Source organism: Heterodontus francisci, chromosome 20, assembly GCF_036365525.1.
Source record: "Heterodontus francisci isolate sHetFra1 chromosome 20, sHetFra1.hap1, whole genome shotgun sequence".
NCBI lineage: Eukaryota > Metazoa > Chordata > Chondrichthyes > Heterodontiformes > Heterodontidae > Heterodontus > Heterodontus francisci.
In genome coordinates, this window is record NC_090390.1 from 58,280,023 (window position 1) to 58,294,889 (window position 14,867).

A 14,867-nucleotide genomic window follows, 5' to 3' on the forward strand; every position below is an offset into this window, starting at 1 on the left:
GTGCCGAACATCAACCACCCATTTATACTAATCCTACACTAATCCCATATTCCTACCACATCCCCACCTGTCCCTATATTTCCCGACCACCTACCTATACTAGTGACAATTTATAATGGCCAATTTACCTATCAACCTGCAAGTCTTTTGGCTTGTGGGAGGAAACCGGAGCACCCGGAGAAAACCCACGCAGACACAGGGAGAACTTGCAAACTCCACACAGGCAGTACCCGGAATCGAACCCGGGTCGCTGGAGCTGTGAGGCTGCGGTGCTAACCACTGCGCGCCACTGTGCCGCCCTCGCCACTGTGCCGCCCTAAGTGAATGAGTGGTGTGCCAAAAGATTAGCTATTTATGAGATGAGTGTAGGTGGAAAAGAAAATGAAACCGAATGGCAGAATGAACATCTATCACAATCTTTTAAGGGTCAACATATCAAACAAAAACTGGCCTTGACTCAAATAGGTGTGAGAATCACAGCAAAAAACTTTATAGTCTGAAAAGTTGTAGCTTTCTGATAAAGTTTCAGGTCAGTGACCTTTCAACTCTGCTTCTCTCTCCACAGATGCCGCCAGACCTGCTGAGTATTTCTAGCATTTCTTGTTTTTATTTCAGATTTCCAGCATCTGCAGTATTTTGCTTTTATATTATTATACTACAATAGGTTTCTCCTGAGGAGTGAATTTAGTATAGACTGCTCCAAAATAAAATTTAAAAGCATTCATTTAAAAAAACTAGCACAGCAATTGTGATTTTAAACTAAATTTTATTTACAATAGAGAACTTCATTGACACACATGCATTTTTACAAATCCATAATGCAGATCAAGTCTAGACTCTTAAGGCCTCACTGAAAATTGGCAAGACTTCTCTTGCAGTAATGTAATGTACAGAAAATTGAAACTCTGAAGACACAATACATAGGGACCCATAAAAAGAAACAAAAAAAAAAATAATCTCAATATCTAACGCTTCTCATCTAATCATTAAAGAACCAATCTCCCTGATACAGGAACTCATATCAACTTGTCATGTGCCATACTACAATACAGCAGACAGTAAAAGGAAAACTTCCATGGGCCATTTGAATGCTACATACATTAAACAGTCCTCAGTGGAAAGAGAAATAGTGCATCAAAAATGTGGTGAAATCCCCAGTGTCCACATAGGTCAGCCAACATTACTGCACCACTGGCTTTATTGCACTCAGTATTTTTCCCCTATTTAAAAAAAATTAGGCAACATTAACTCTTCCCCATTTTGGCAATCAGTTCATCACAGATTTTTGTCAGTTCTTCTACTTCCTTATTCTGAAAAGGAATGAGAAACATATTGAATGTACACTTTTCCAGGCTTAAGAGGGGGCACAAGTTGTGCTACTCTTAAATTACCACCCTGATAAAGATAAGCGTAAGGTACCACAAAAAACCTAATCTATTCACAGCTATTCTCAGAAAACCTATGTCGTTTTCATTAAGGAAAATAAAACTGTGCAGCAATGAACAGGTCAAAAAGTCTTTGCTCTTGACAGCCCTATTTTCTAGAGCATCCACTAAGGGGAATCCCACAGCTGTTGGCACCATGTTATATCGGCTCCATGGTTGCTGCTTGAAATGGAGATTTACATGGTTCGATGAAGAAGTCCTGTGAATGAAGTTATTTAAAAAGGACAAAACTCCAGAACACCAAACAAACAAAAAGGGGCCTCCATCTAAATATCTCACTAATAGGCTTGGTGAACAAAGAGTTCCTCCGGGATTTCAGACTGTTCTGTGCTGACCATATTTTAGCAGAGAATTGGATCCCACAAAGCACTGAAGTAGGCTCCTGACTACCTGTGGGCCACCCCATACAAAATTCACTTTTGGTATTTATGTATTTGGTATTTTTGGTTCTAATATTGGGATTTATTAGTTTGGGCTTACCTGCTTTTTCAGTTACAATATTATTATCTTCCAATCATAAGCTTGCACAAATGTAGAAGGTTAGGGCATAGGATAGGATTTTCATTTTTGCTTCAACCAGAACATTGTATGAAAATAGAATACACCTTAATGCTGGTTACTCACTAATGTATCTAAATTTAAAAATCTCAATGAACTTTATAGATTTTATAAAATAACGTTCCTTTGAACTGCATGCAATAAGAACAATACCAGACAATAAAAGGAAAGCTTATACTTCAACTTTAACATTGCAGTGAAATGATTTCTGTGATGCTGAAGTTGGGAGTATATCTATGTAGCGATCAGTGATTGAATTGCTCAGTGTACTCAGTTTCTGAAAGTAAAACCTTGAACAGCTGAGGATCTCATGCAAGTACAAAATCAATTTTTGCAATGAAAATGCAGTCTTTAAAAGGCCAGATCCTCTGCCGGTACTGTAGAGGCCTTGGACCGAGCCCAGTACTATGACCCTGGATTCTAGGTAAATGAGGTGGGGTCACCAGGGCCATCCGAAAGGCCCCAGCAAGGGGGTTGGAGGGGTGGTCATAAAGCCCACGGGGCAGGGGGTCCTGACAGGTGCATTGTATCTCGGCTGGGGCCCTCCATGGGCCACAGATTGCCCATGGAGGATGGCCCCCCCCACCGCACAAGGAGGGTACCTCATTTTACAAAGCGCCCTCCCTGCATGGTGGAGAAACCCCACTGCTGATTAGATCCCAGCGGTGGCGGGAAGAGGCCACTTAAGGGCCTCAATTGGCCTCTGGGTAGGAAGGCCGGTGTTGGCCTATCCCACCCCCGGCAAGATCACTTGGCGATGGGGCGGGGAGAGCTCTCCACCCCCCCTACCCGTCATTCTACTCCCCCACTCCCACCTCCCAACCCCCCCGCTTCTGGCCTTGCCTCAGGGAGGCCCATAAAACCCAGCCCTACATTTTAAAATACTGCCCAAAAATTCAGAAAGTATCCGATTTAGATGTTGAAAAGACACATTCCTGATATGTATTTAATTACCTTCTGTTCTAAGGTTCGCTCCAGTGACTCAACTTTCATCTGTTCTTTCCGTAAACTGGCCTGAAAGGCTGCTTGCTCTGATTTGGACTTGGCTCGTACTTGAGCGATCTCAGCATTGGCCCTAAAATTCAAATGATTTTTCAGGTGAATGTGTGTGTAGATGTCAATTTAAAAAAAAAACAATATTCTTCCATCAAATGCTAACTCCAAGTCATTTTTTATATATCAATAAAAGTCAAAAATAGTATACATGTAGCGAGAATGCAAAGAAAATAAAGTTTCAAATGGGGATTATTAAAAGTAAAAATTGTCTTAATCTTCTCCAGGGTTTAATGCAAATTGGTTCCTGTTATTAATTTAAAGTTATGAGGCACAGAATATGAATTTATTGTCCCACAATTTGTAAAATACAAAACATTTAAAATTTGCTGTGGGTCACAAGGCTACACGTTTCACTTCACAATTTATATACACTGCTATAAGATGCTATAAGACATCTGAGTACAAGAGATTTAACAGTAATCTCATACTTAATCTTACGGTATGGAATACTTTCCATTATCATACTTGTTTTCAATGTTATACAGATGAGGGGATAAAAAACTAAATGTGAGAATGTGAATTCCTCACAACATCTCACTATATGTTCGTCACTGCGAGCCCACAACTTTGCATCATAGAAGGGCGGTTAGGGATGGGCAATAAATGCTGGCCTAGCCAGCGATGTCCACATCCGTAAAAGAATTTAAAAAAAAGTCAGCTCTGTGATATACATTTTTTATCTGCTTCCACCTATTGTACATAATGGGGTTCAATTGTGTTTATTGATGCCAAATTATATATTCTCGACTAGTTTCAATTGTTATGTACTATCCCTACATATACAACAAAATATAACTGGGAGACAAAAAGTTATCCACCTGAAACATTGGGTTGACTTTTTGTTCCTGGGACCCAATCCCACCGTTGGGATGAAATGTGGGTCAGGAACCTACAAATGCCCATGCTGGAACCCAGAGGGCAATTTTCGCAGAGGCAGTCAAATAAGTGGCCCCCTCTGGAGCCCCATCCAATTAAGAACAGAGGGTGGGCTCCCGAGGCTGGATGGTCATTAGGAGGTCCACCAGCACTGAAAGATCAGCAGCCCCACCATCAGAGACAGGGGAACGAGAGGGCGCCTCAAGATAAAAATGCCCCCTGAAGATTTTTTCAAAGATTATAAATAAAAAGTGGCCACAGCAGCCAGACCATCGTTGGGGAAGGGGAACCCTGTGTCCCTCTGGCAATTACAGTTGAGGGAAGTGTTAAATTCAATGAGGCATCAATGGCACCACCTGCCCCCACGCCCCACTCCACTTCAGTCTAATGCCAGGAGCCTGCCTCAATACATCGACCGTTCTTTGGCCTTGTGGGGGCCCGCCTGCAGTCTGGAAAATTTCAGCCAGCTTCTGACAAGTGCCCTCAATGGGCTATTTAATTGGCATAATTGGCTACCCACTGCTGGTGGGCGAGTGGCCGTCATCATCGTCCCCCACATGTCCATCACCCTGATCCAGCCTCAATTTCTCTCTCCACAGATACTGCCTGACCTGAGTATTTCCAGCATTTTCTGCTTTTATTTTAGGAAGAAAGAGTATTTACTTGTCTAGCTTCTCCTCTGCATGGATTTTGAGAGCGTGGTACCGCTGTTCTTCTTTCTTTACTCGGGCTAGGTACTCTTGGGCACATTTCTTCAACACTTCCTCATTCTGCCAAAAATAAAGTAATTGTCCTGAAGATCAGAATAGATACAAGAAGAAAATACATTTCCTCAAAGTAGCCTTTTAGGTAGACCTTGAAAAATATCTCCTTTCAACACCACGATGGATACTGTTTTGGATGCTGATCTGAGTAAGGTGGTCATTCACAGGAAATATGTGCTTCAGTCAGAAATCATTGGCAAAATTAGTAAACTGCAGGAAAGCAAAATCTATTGTATTGAGTTTCAGATCTGATGGTTTGTAATCTCCAAAGATTCCAAGAAATACAAACCTGGACATTCATATTGGCTTGGATTTTGCTGTCAACAGCAAACGAATGGTGCTCGTCATTCATTACCCTAACACCTGCTCATAGAATTTCTGCTGACTTTTACACTGCAATTTATGGTTATCAGACAAAACAGCAATGCACCCTCTACAAGGGATCTGGGACCCATGTGAACAGGGCAAGCAACAGCATGTCTCTTCAACCAGTCAGATTAAAGAATCCTTACTGAAACACACAGGACGAGATTTTAACTCATTCAAAACCCATCCACTTACACAGAGATAAATTCTGGACAGCAGTCTAAAACAGGAAGTATAAATTAGAATATTTAATTCAAAGTCAAATCGAGTACAGAAAGTGAAATAAAGAGAGGGAAAGAGAGATGGTGTTAAGCGAGAGATAAAAGAGACAAAGACTTTTTTAAAGTTTAATTTTGTTACAGCATCAACAATAATTAAAATCTGAAGGAGTGAGACTCCACATTTGAGAAGGTAAATTTTCAGTGCCAGAGAAGTTGTTTGGCAGTAATTAGTACACCGTTAAAAAAAAATCACTTACACTTGAATGGACAAGCCCCAACATTTTCTGGCATATATAGTATCTAGTGGGTAAATATTATACATGCATGTTCTTCTTGTGTTTGAATGCTGAATCTCTCAGCAAGATAGTGTTTTACCAAAGATTCTGGAGGAGCAGGGCAAATATGACAGCAATTTCCTAATTTCTGCATTTAGATGTGCACATGTGGACACTGGACATTGCTATCCGATTTACTGCTCCAGAGGGTTGTTGGTTCGAGTCCCACTCCAGAGATGTGAGCACAAAATCTAGGTTGACACTCCAGTGCAGTACTGCGGGAGTGCTGCGCAGCTGGAATGGCCGTCTTTCTGATGAGATGTTAACTTGAGGCCCCGCCTACTCTCTCAGATGGATGTAAAAGATCTCATGATACTATGTCGAAGAATAGCAGGGGAATTATCCACAGTGTCCTGACCAATATTTAACCCTCATTCAACATCACTAAAAACACGTTATCTGGCCATTAACACATTGCTGTTTGTAGGGCCTTGCTATGTGCAAATTGGTTGCTGTGTTTCCTACATTACAACAGTGACTACACTTCAAAAGTACTTTGTGGGCGGTGGGAAGGAGCGAGAGTGGAGCGGGGTGTAAAGAGTGCAGGAGTGAGCGAGACTTCACTTCAAGAGCAGTGGGAAGGAGTGAGAGTGGAGCGGGGCTAACCAGGAGGCAGGCTGTAGGTTCAAAGCCCGCATTCGGGAAGAAAAATCGGCGTGTGACATCACAGGGAACCAGGTAGGTGATAGGAATACTCACCAGCCAATTTATCTTATCTAAACTAGAGAATTTCAATTGGGGTAAGTAGAACATTCATAAAAATAAGAAGATAAGCACAAGCAGGACTAGTGGCACTAATTAAAATTCAATTAAGAAAATAATTAATTCGTTAATTGAAACACAATAAAGATTACTGGGCAGATGATGTGCTGCAGCTACAGCATGTGGGAGCTGGTGGACGCCAGTGTGATCCAAGGCAAGCATGTCTGCAGTATCTGCGGCTCGAGGAGCTTCGGCTCAGAGTCAATGAGCTGGAGGCCGAGCTACGGACACTGCGATGATTCGGGGGGGGCAGGGGGTGGGTGGTGGTTTGACTGTGAGTGAGGTAAGTAAGGGGGTCAAGAAGGTAGAAGTGGAGGAGCCTCAGCCCTATCAATTGTCCAACAGGTTTGAGGTGCTTGCAGCTTGTATGGATGAGAGTAGGGGCTGCAGGTGGATGAGTGAACTGACCATGGCAACATGATATAGGAAGCCATAGAAGCAGGGGGAGTAAATAGAAACATAGTGGTAGTAAGAGACAAGATAGTCAGAGGGATAGACACAGTTCTCAACAGCTGAGAGCAAGAGACTGTGTTGCTTGCCCGGTGCCAGGGTTCGGGACATCTGCTCGGGCTGGAGAGGAACTTGCAGTGGGAGGAACAAAGGAATATAGGAACAAAAGTAGGCCAGCCAGTCAAGCCTGCTCCATTCAACTAGATCATGGCTGAACATCCACCTCAACGCCACTTTCCTGCACTATCCCCATATCCCTTGATGTCATTAGTATTCAGAAATCTATCGATTTCTGTCTTGAACATGCTCAATGATTGAGCTTCCACAGCCCACTGGGGTAAAGAATTCCAAAGTGAAGAAATTCCTCCTCATCTCAGTTTTAAGTGGCCTACCCCTTATTTTGGGTCTATGGCCCCTGCTTCTAGACGCATTAGACAGGGGAAACATCCCATCTACATCCACCCTGTCACCCGTAAGAATTTTCTAAGTTTCAATGAGATCAACTCTCATTTATTTAGAGATACAGCACTGAAACAGGCCCTTCAGCCCACCGAGTCTGTGCTGACCAACAACCACCCATTTATACTAACCCTACAGTAATCCCATATTCCCTACCACCTACCTACACTAGGGGCAATTTACAATGGCCAATTTACATATCACCTGCAAGTCTTTGGCTGTGGGAGGAAACCGGAGCACCCGGCGAAAAGCCACATGGTCACAGGGAGAACTTGCAAACTCCACACAGGCAGTACCCAGAATCGAACCCGGGTCCCTGGAGCTGTGAGGCTGCGGTGCTAACCACTGCGCCACTGTGCATTCTTCGAAGCTCCAGAGAATATAGGCCCAGTTTCCTCCATCTCTCCTCATAAGACAATCCTACCATCCCTGGGATTTGTCTGGTGAACCTCCATTGCACTTCCACGATGCCAAGTAAATCCTTCCTTAGCTGAGACGACCAAAACGATATTCCAGGCGCAGTCTCAGCAAGGATCTATACAACTGCAGCAAGATTCCTTTACTCCAGTACTCAAAACCCCCTACGATGAAGGCCAACATATCATTTGCCTTTCTAATTAACTGGTTGCTGCACCTGCATACGAGCTTTTAGTGACTCATGAACCAGGACATCCGGGTCTCTTTGGACATCAACACTTCCCAACCTCACACCATTTGAGAAATACCCTGCATTTCTGTTTTTTCTACCAAAGTGGATAACTTCACACTTATTCACATTACATTCCATCTTGCCCATTCACTTAGCCTGTCCAAGTTTCCTGAAGCCGCCTTGCATCCTCCTCACAACTTACATTCCCACCTAGTTTTGTGTCATCAGCAAATTTGGAAACATTACATTTGGCCCCCACATCCAAATCATTTATTTAGATTGTGAACAGCTGTGGCCCCAACACTGATCCTTGCGGTACACTAGTAACAGCCTGCCATCCTGAGAATGACCCGTTTATTCCTACTCTCTGATTTCTGTCTGTTCACCATACCAGTATATTTCCCCCAATCCCATGTGCTCTAATTTGGTTTACTAACCTCCTGTGTGGGACCTTATCAAAAGTCTTCTGAAACCACATCTACTGGTTCTCCTTTATCTTTTCTACAAGTAACATCCTCAAAAAACTCCAACAGGTTTGTCAAACATGATTTCCCTCTCATAAATCTATGTTGACTCTGCCCAAACATATCATTATTTTCTAAGTGCCTAGTTATCACCTCCTTTATCGTAGATTATAACATTTTGCCTACTACTGACGTCAAACTAACAGGTCTGCAGTTCCCCGTTTTCTCTCTCCCTCCTTTCTTAAATAGTGGGGTTACATTTGTGACTTTCCAGTCTGCAGGAACTTTTCCAGAATCTATAGAATTTTGAACGAAAACCACCAATGCATCCACAATCTCTGGAGGGGGGGATCCAGTTGTCATGATCCACGTAGGCACCGACGACAGATAGGACTAGGAAAGAGGTTCTGCATAAGGAGTATGAGCAGCTAGGCACTAAATTAAAAAGCAGACCTCAAAGGTAATAATCTCTGGATTATTACCTGATCCACGAGCAAATTGGCATGGGGTAAATAAGATTAGGGAGCTAAAAGCATGGCTCAAAGATTGGTGTGGGAAAAGTGGGTTTTGATTCATGGGGCACTGGTACCAGTGCTGGGGTAAGTGGGAGCTGTACCGTTGGAACGGTCTTCATCTAAACCAGTGTTCTGGCGAGTCATATAACTAGGGCAGTAGAGATGGCTTCAAACTAAATAGTGGGGGTGAGGGATCATGTGAGGGAAACTGTGGTAAAATAAAGGGAAAGGACAAGGCAAGACAGCAAGGTAGGAATAAGGGTAATTTATTTATTCATTTAGGGGATGTGGGCATTGCTGGCTAGGCCAGCATTTATTGCCCATTCCTAATTGCTCTTGAGAAGGTGGTGGTGAGCTGCCTTCTTGAACCACTGCAGTCCTTGGGGTGTAGGTACACCACAGTGCTGTTAGGAAGGAAGTTCCAGGATTTTGACTCAGTGACAGTGAATGAACGGCTATATAATTCCGAGTCATGATGGTGTGTTGCTTGGAGGAGAACTTGCAGGTGGTGGTGTTCTCATGCATCCGCTGCCCTTGTCCTGCTCGGTGGTAGAGGTTACAGGTTTGGAAGGCTCTGTCAAAGGAGCCTTGGTGAGTTGTTGCAGTGCATCTTATAGATTATACACACTGCTGCCACTGTGTGTCAGTGGTGGAGGGAGTGAATGTTGAAGGTAGTGGATGGGGTGCTAATCAAGCAGCTGCTTTGTCCTGGATGATAGTAAATTTCTTGCATGTTGTTGGAGCTGCACTCATCCAGGCAAATGGAGAGTATTCCATCGCACTCCTGACTTGTGCCTTGTAGATGGTGGACAGACATTGGGGAGACAGGTGGTGAGTTACTTGCTGCAGAATTCCCAGCCTCTAACCTGCTCTTGTAGCCACAGCATTTATATAGCTGGTCCAGTTCAGTTTCTGGTCAATGGTAACCACCAGGATGTTGATAGTGGGGGATTCAGTGATGGTGATGCCATTGACGTCAAGGGGAGATGGTTAGATTCTGTCTTGTTGGAGATGGTCATTGCCTGGCACTTAAGTGGCAAGTAACATGTGTGCCATACATCAGCACAAGCCTAGATGTTGTCCAGGTCTTGCTGCATATGGACACAGGCTGCCTCAGCATCTGAGGAGTCATGAATGGTGTGGAACACTGTGCAATCATCAGCAAACATCCCCACTTCTGACCTTATGATGAAGGGAAGGTCATTGATGAAGCAGCTGAAGATGGTTGGGCCTAGAGCACTACCTTGAGGAACTCCTGGGACTGAGATGATTTACTTCCAAAAACCACAACCATCTTCCTTTGCACTAGGTATGACTCCAACCAGAGTTTTTCCCCCGATTCCCATTGACTCTAGTTTGCGAGTCTCCTTAATGCCATACTTGGTCAAATGCTGCCTTGATGTCAAGGGCAGTCACTCTCACCTTGCCTCTGGAGTTCAGCTTTTTTGTCCACGTTTGGACCAAGGCTGAATGATGTCAGGAGCTGGCCCAGGCGGAACCCAACCTGAGCATCAGTGAGCAGGTTATTGCCGAGCAAGTGCCACTTGATAGCACTGTTGACATCCCCTTCCATCACATGGCTGATGATCGGGAATAGACTAATAGGGCGGTAATTGGCCGGGTTGCATTTGTCCTACTTTTTATGCACAGGACATTCCTGGGCAATTTTCCACACTGCCGGGTAGGTGCCAGTGTTGCAGCTGTGCTAGATAATCAGAGTGTGGCAGGAAGGGACAGAGTGTACAAACTTAAGAGTACGCCAGCAGCTAAGGCCAGAGTTTGCAAAAATTGTAAAAAGAAATAACTAAAGGCTCTGTATCTGAATGCTGGTAGCAGTTGTAACAAAACAGATGAATCGTTAGCTTAAGTAGAAATAAATATGTATAGCCCAGTAGCCATTACAAAGACATGGCTCCAAGGTGACCAAGGCTGGGACCTGAATATTCAAAGGTACTTGACATTTCAGAAGGACAGGAAGCTAGGAATAGGTGGTGGGATAGCTCTGTTAATTAAGGATGACATTAGGACAATAGTGAGAAATGGCCTTAGTTCTAAAGATCAAGATGTAGAATCAGTTTGAGTAGAGATAAGAAATAGCAAAGGTAAGAAGTCACTTGTGTGGGTAGTTTATAGTCCCCCTAACAGTAACCACACTCTTGGAAAGGGTATACAGGAAGAAATAATGGGAGCTTTCAAGAAAGGTACAGCAATAATCATAGCTGGTTTTAATGTACATATAGATTGGACAAATCAGATCAGCAAAGGCAACCTGGAAGATGATTTCTTCGGGTGTTTTCCTATAGCAGCATGTTCTGGAGTCAACCAGAGAGCAGGCAATTCTAGACCTGATGGTGTGCATTAGAAACAGTTCAGAGAAGGTTCACTTAACTGATTCCTGGGATGAATGGGTTATCATGTGAGGAAAGGTTGGATAGGTTGGGCTTGTATCCATTAGAGTTTAGAAGAATGAGAGGTGATCTTATTGAAACATATGAGATCTTGAGGGGGCTTGATAGTGTGGATGCTGAGTGGATGTTTCCTCTTATGACAGAGACTAGAACTAAGGAACACAGTTTAAAAATAAGGGCTCCACCATTTAAGATGGAGATGAGGAGAATTTTTTTCTCTGAGGGTCATTAGACTGTGGAATTCTCTTCCCCAGCGAGCAGTGGAATCAGGGTCATTGAATATTTGTAAGGCTGAGTTAGATAGATTCTTGATTGGCAAGGGAGTCAAAGGATATACAGGGTAGACAGGATAGTAGAATTGAGGCCACAATCAGATCAACCATGATCTTATTAAATGGCAGAGCAGGCTCGAGGGGCCAAAATCCTGCTCCTAATTCGTAGGTTCTTATTGACAGTAAAGACCTTTGGGACATCATGAGGGTGTGAAAGGTGTTATGTCAATGCAAGTCTTTTCCTTATCTCCTTATTACCCATGAGAACTGATAGCCACACTGTTATTCTTATTGCAAAATCAGGGCCACTGTTATTATGTTAGTGAATTAAATAAATTCTGTTTAAAGTGATTTTCTGTGAAATCTACAACTAAAGACTTGCAGGTTGATAGGTAAATTGGCCATTATAAATTGCCCCTAGTATAGGTAGGTGGTAGGGGAATATAAGGACAGGTGGGGATGTGGTAGGAATATGGGATTAGTGTAGGATTAGTATAAATGGGTGGTTGATGGTCAGCACAGACTCGGTGGGCCAAAGGGCCTGTTTCAATGCTGTATCTCTAAATAAATAAATAAAAATTTTGTCTGCAGGTTTATACATTGTATAGAAATAGCCTCCTAGACTGACTGAGAATTAGGATAAATTGCAGCAGCCCTCAGTATACCACACTTAGCTTAAATTTTTGTTTTGAGATATAATATATTAAAGTTTGCTGTAATGGTTTACTTTCATGTGCACCAAATCAGCCATATGGCTACGGAAAGCATCACATGCTGGCTACAGTTAACCAGCAATCCAAATCACAGCTACTGGCCTGAAGATAAATAATACCATTCTTATGGGTAACAGACAAAGTACAGCAGGGAGCAAGGTTCAATAAAAAGTTCAAACTTAAAATTCTGCAGCTTGAAGTGTCCTCCATTCCTTTTTTGAAATACCAACTAAAATTCATCAGCTGAAATTACTGCAATTCCCCTGTGATTGGAACAATTGCCACCTTGATACCGAATTTTAAATAAATAGCTTTTTTGGAACTAGAGAGATTGAGCGGTTTAGGCCTTTACTCTCTGGAGTTTAGAAGAATGAGAGGAGATCTAATTGAGGTAGAAAGATGATTGAGGGGATTGACAAAGTAGACGTAGAGAAGATGTTTCCTTAGGTGGGGCAATCTAGAACGAGAGGTCATAGTTTTAGGATTAGGGGAAGCAGATTTAAAACAGAGATGAGGAAAAATTACTTTTCTCAAAGGGTCATGAGTCTGTGGAATTCACTACCTCAGAATGTGGTGGATGCCGCGACACTGAGTAAATTTAAGGAGGAGATAGATTTTTAATTAGTAATGGGTTGAAGGGTGATGGAGAACGGGCAGGAAAGTGGAGTCGAGGCCGAGATGAGATCAGCCATGATCGTATTGAATGGCGGGGCAGGCTCGAGGGGCTGAATTGCCTACTCCTGCTCCTAGTTCTTATGTTCTTATGCTCTTATGTTCCTAGATTAGAAAATTCCATTCTTAAATTAACCTACCTTTCGGAATCCCTCTAACACCTCTTTCATCTTTTCATATCTCCTGAAGAGGTCTGCTAGGGATTTCTCCACAGAGTTCAGATCAGACAAGGCCTGGTCCTTTTCCAGTATTAGCTGTTGTACTGTGTGATGGGAGATGGACTTTTCCCTGTGATCATCCTCTGTAGAAAAGAAAACCCATATTAAATGCTATTTTAAAGGATCACACTCTAAAGTACATCTCCATAAATTTTCAGTAACATAATAGTGAGAAATGTGCAGAATTTTGTTTACACGCTGCTCTAGAAGACATGCATTTTAAAATTGCAATACATGAAACTGGAACGCTGGACATTACAGACAAAAATGTAAGTGTTCTTCTCAGCATTATTTTCTAAAATGTTCTTTATATGGTCTTATTTCTAATAGAATACCAGATTACTCAAAAATTTAATATGGTAATGATACAATCCCCAGCAGATTGAGTATTGAAATAAGGAACAGCAAGCGCTTTACAGCACAAGAAAAAAATGCATGAACTGAAAACCTGCAAATTTGGTGCTGCCACCTCATTTATCTGATTTTAGCCGAGCATTGAGTGCCGCCCATGCAGTTGGCTGCCTTAGCACTCAGCAGGGTGCCAAGCAGCGTGTGCTAATAGCACATGGTACAGCTATCCTTCTGCTCTTAAAGGCAGTCTGTCCCTCTTAAAGGGAAGCAGCACTGAATTTCAGAAGACTGCTGTTGAATACTATTGCTGCAATTATAAATAAGGACAAAGAGGGCATTCCAGGGTGACAGAGGTCACTGGAGACCTTAGTGATGGAGGTTGACAGGAGAGGGAACACCACAGTTCTACAGATGGTGCAGGAGGGTGGTGGTAGGAGGCCCTCAAACACCAGCATCTGCAGGGATTGGGAGGAGGTGGACAGGGAGGTCAATTCCTGATGTTTGGCCCCACGGAACTGGTAACAGTGCCACAAGAAGTCAAGTGATCTCATTCGGGTGGTCAAGTTCAGTGAATACATTTTCACAACATCTCCTATGCACCACACCACTAACCTCTCATGCTGCTCAATGCATAACACCTCCATCACTCAGCCATCAACAGCTCCTGACACTCAGCACTCACCTAACATGCAAATATTCCACTGCACCCTCACACATCTACCAATGATGGCAGCCCCAAACCCCAGCTCTTGCTGCCTCCACATACCTCCAGCTATTCAGTTATGGCAGGCACATCACCCACAGTGCTATGCAATCACTTACATTCTTCCCTCTCTCTTGCAAGACTAGATGGCAAAGTATAGAAGAGAGTAGAGTAGAACTGGTGAGGGACAAGGACTTCTGCATCTCTTGAGTTCTACGGAGGAGATGGCTCAGTGTTATGGAGACAGCTGTGACAGAGCCCATGGCATCCGGTATTTCTAAGAACATTGACAATGACAGTATATTGCTGCCTTATGCCTCTTCTCAATTCCCAGCTTACCTTCTTCCTGCTATCTGACATGATGGGCAAGATGTGGATGGTGTGACCATGGGCCTCTTGCTTTCCATCCCCCACATTTCCCTCACACCAACCTTCCCCTTTCAGACACCCAAGAATGCAGCATGCTCAGCCACAGCACCCCAGGAGCAGGAGAGAGAGCAACAGTTCAGCACTGAAGAGACCTCATCATTTGATCTGACACTCACAGCCACCAGCTCAGATAATGGCACTACACATACCTTACAGGATAGTATAGATTTGGGATCAACAT

The 14,867-nt window shown here is 43.2% G+C and overlaps 1 protein-coding gene across 8 annotated transcripts in view; it reads right to left on the bottom strand.

Moving 5' to 3' along the window:
- Positions 1-746: 746 nt before the first annotated feature.
- Positions 747-14,867, bottom strand: part of LOC137380660 (uncharacterized) — a 239,302-nt gene continuing 225,181 nt past the window's right edge. For 7 of the 8 annotated variants that reach the window (XM_068052842.1, XM_068052840.1, XM_068052838.1 and 4 more), the window contains 4 exons: positions 13,126-13,286; positions 4,599-4,705; positions 2,958-3,078; positions 747-1,310 (listed from right to left, as the gene is read on the bottom strand). In XM_068052842.1, coding sequence (XP_067908943.1) covers positions 1,245-1,310; positions 2,958-3,078; positions 4,599-4,705; positions 13,126-13,286 — 455 coding nt within the window. In that variant the 3' untranslated portion in view covers positions 747-1,244. Of the gene's footprint in view, positions 1,311-2,957; positions 3,079-4,598; positions 4,706-13,125; positions 13,287-14,867 lie in introns of those variants that run through there. The other variant, XM_068052843.1, reaches the window with a different exon arrangement.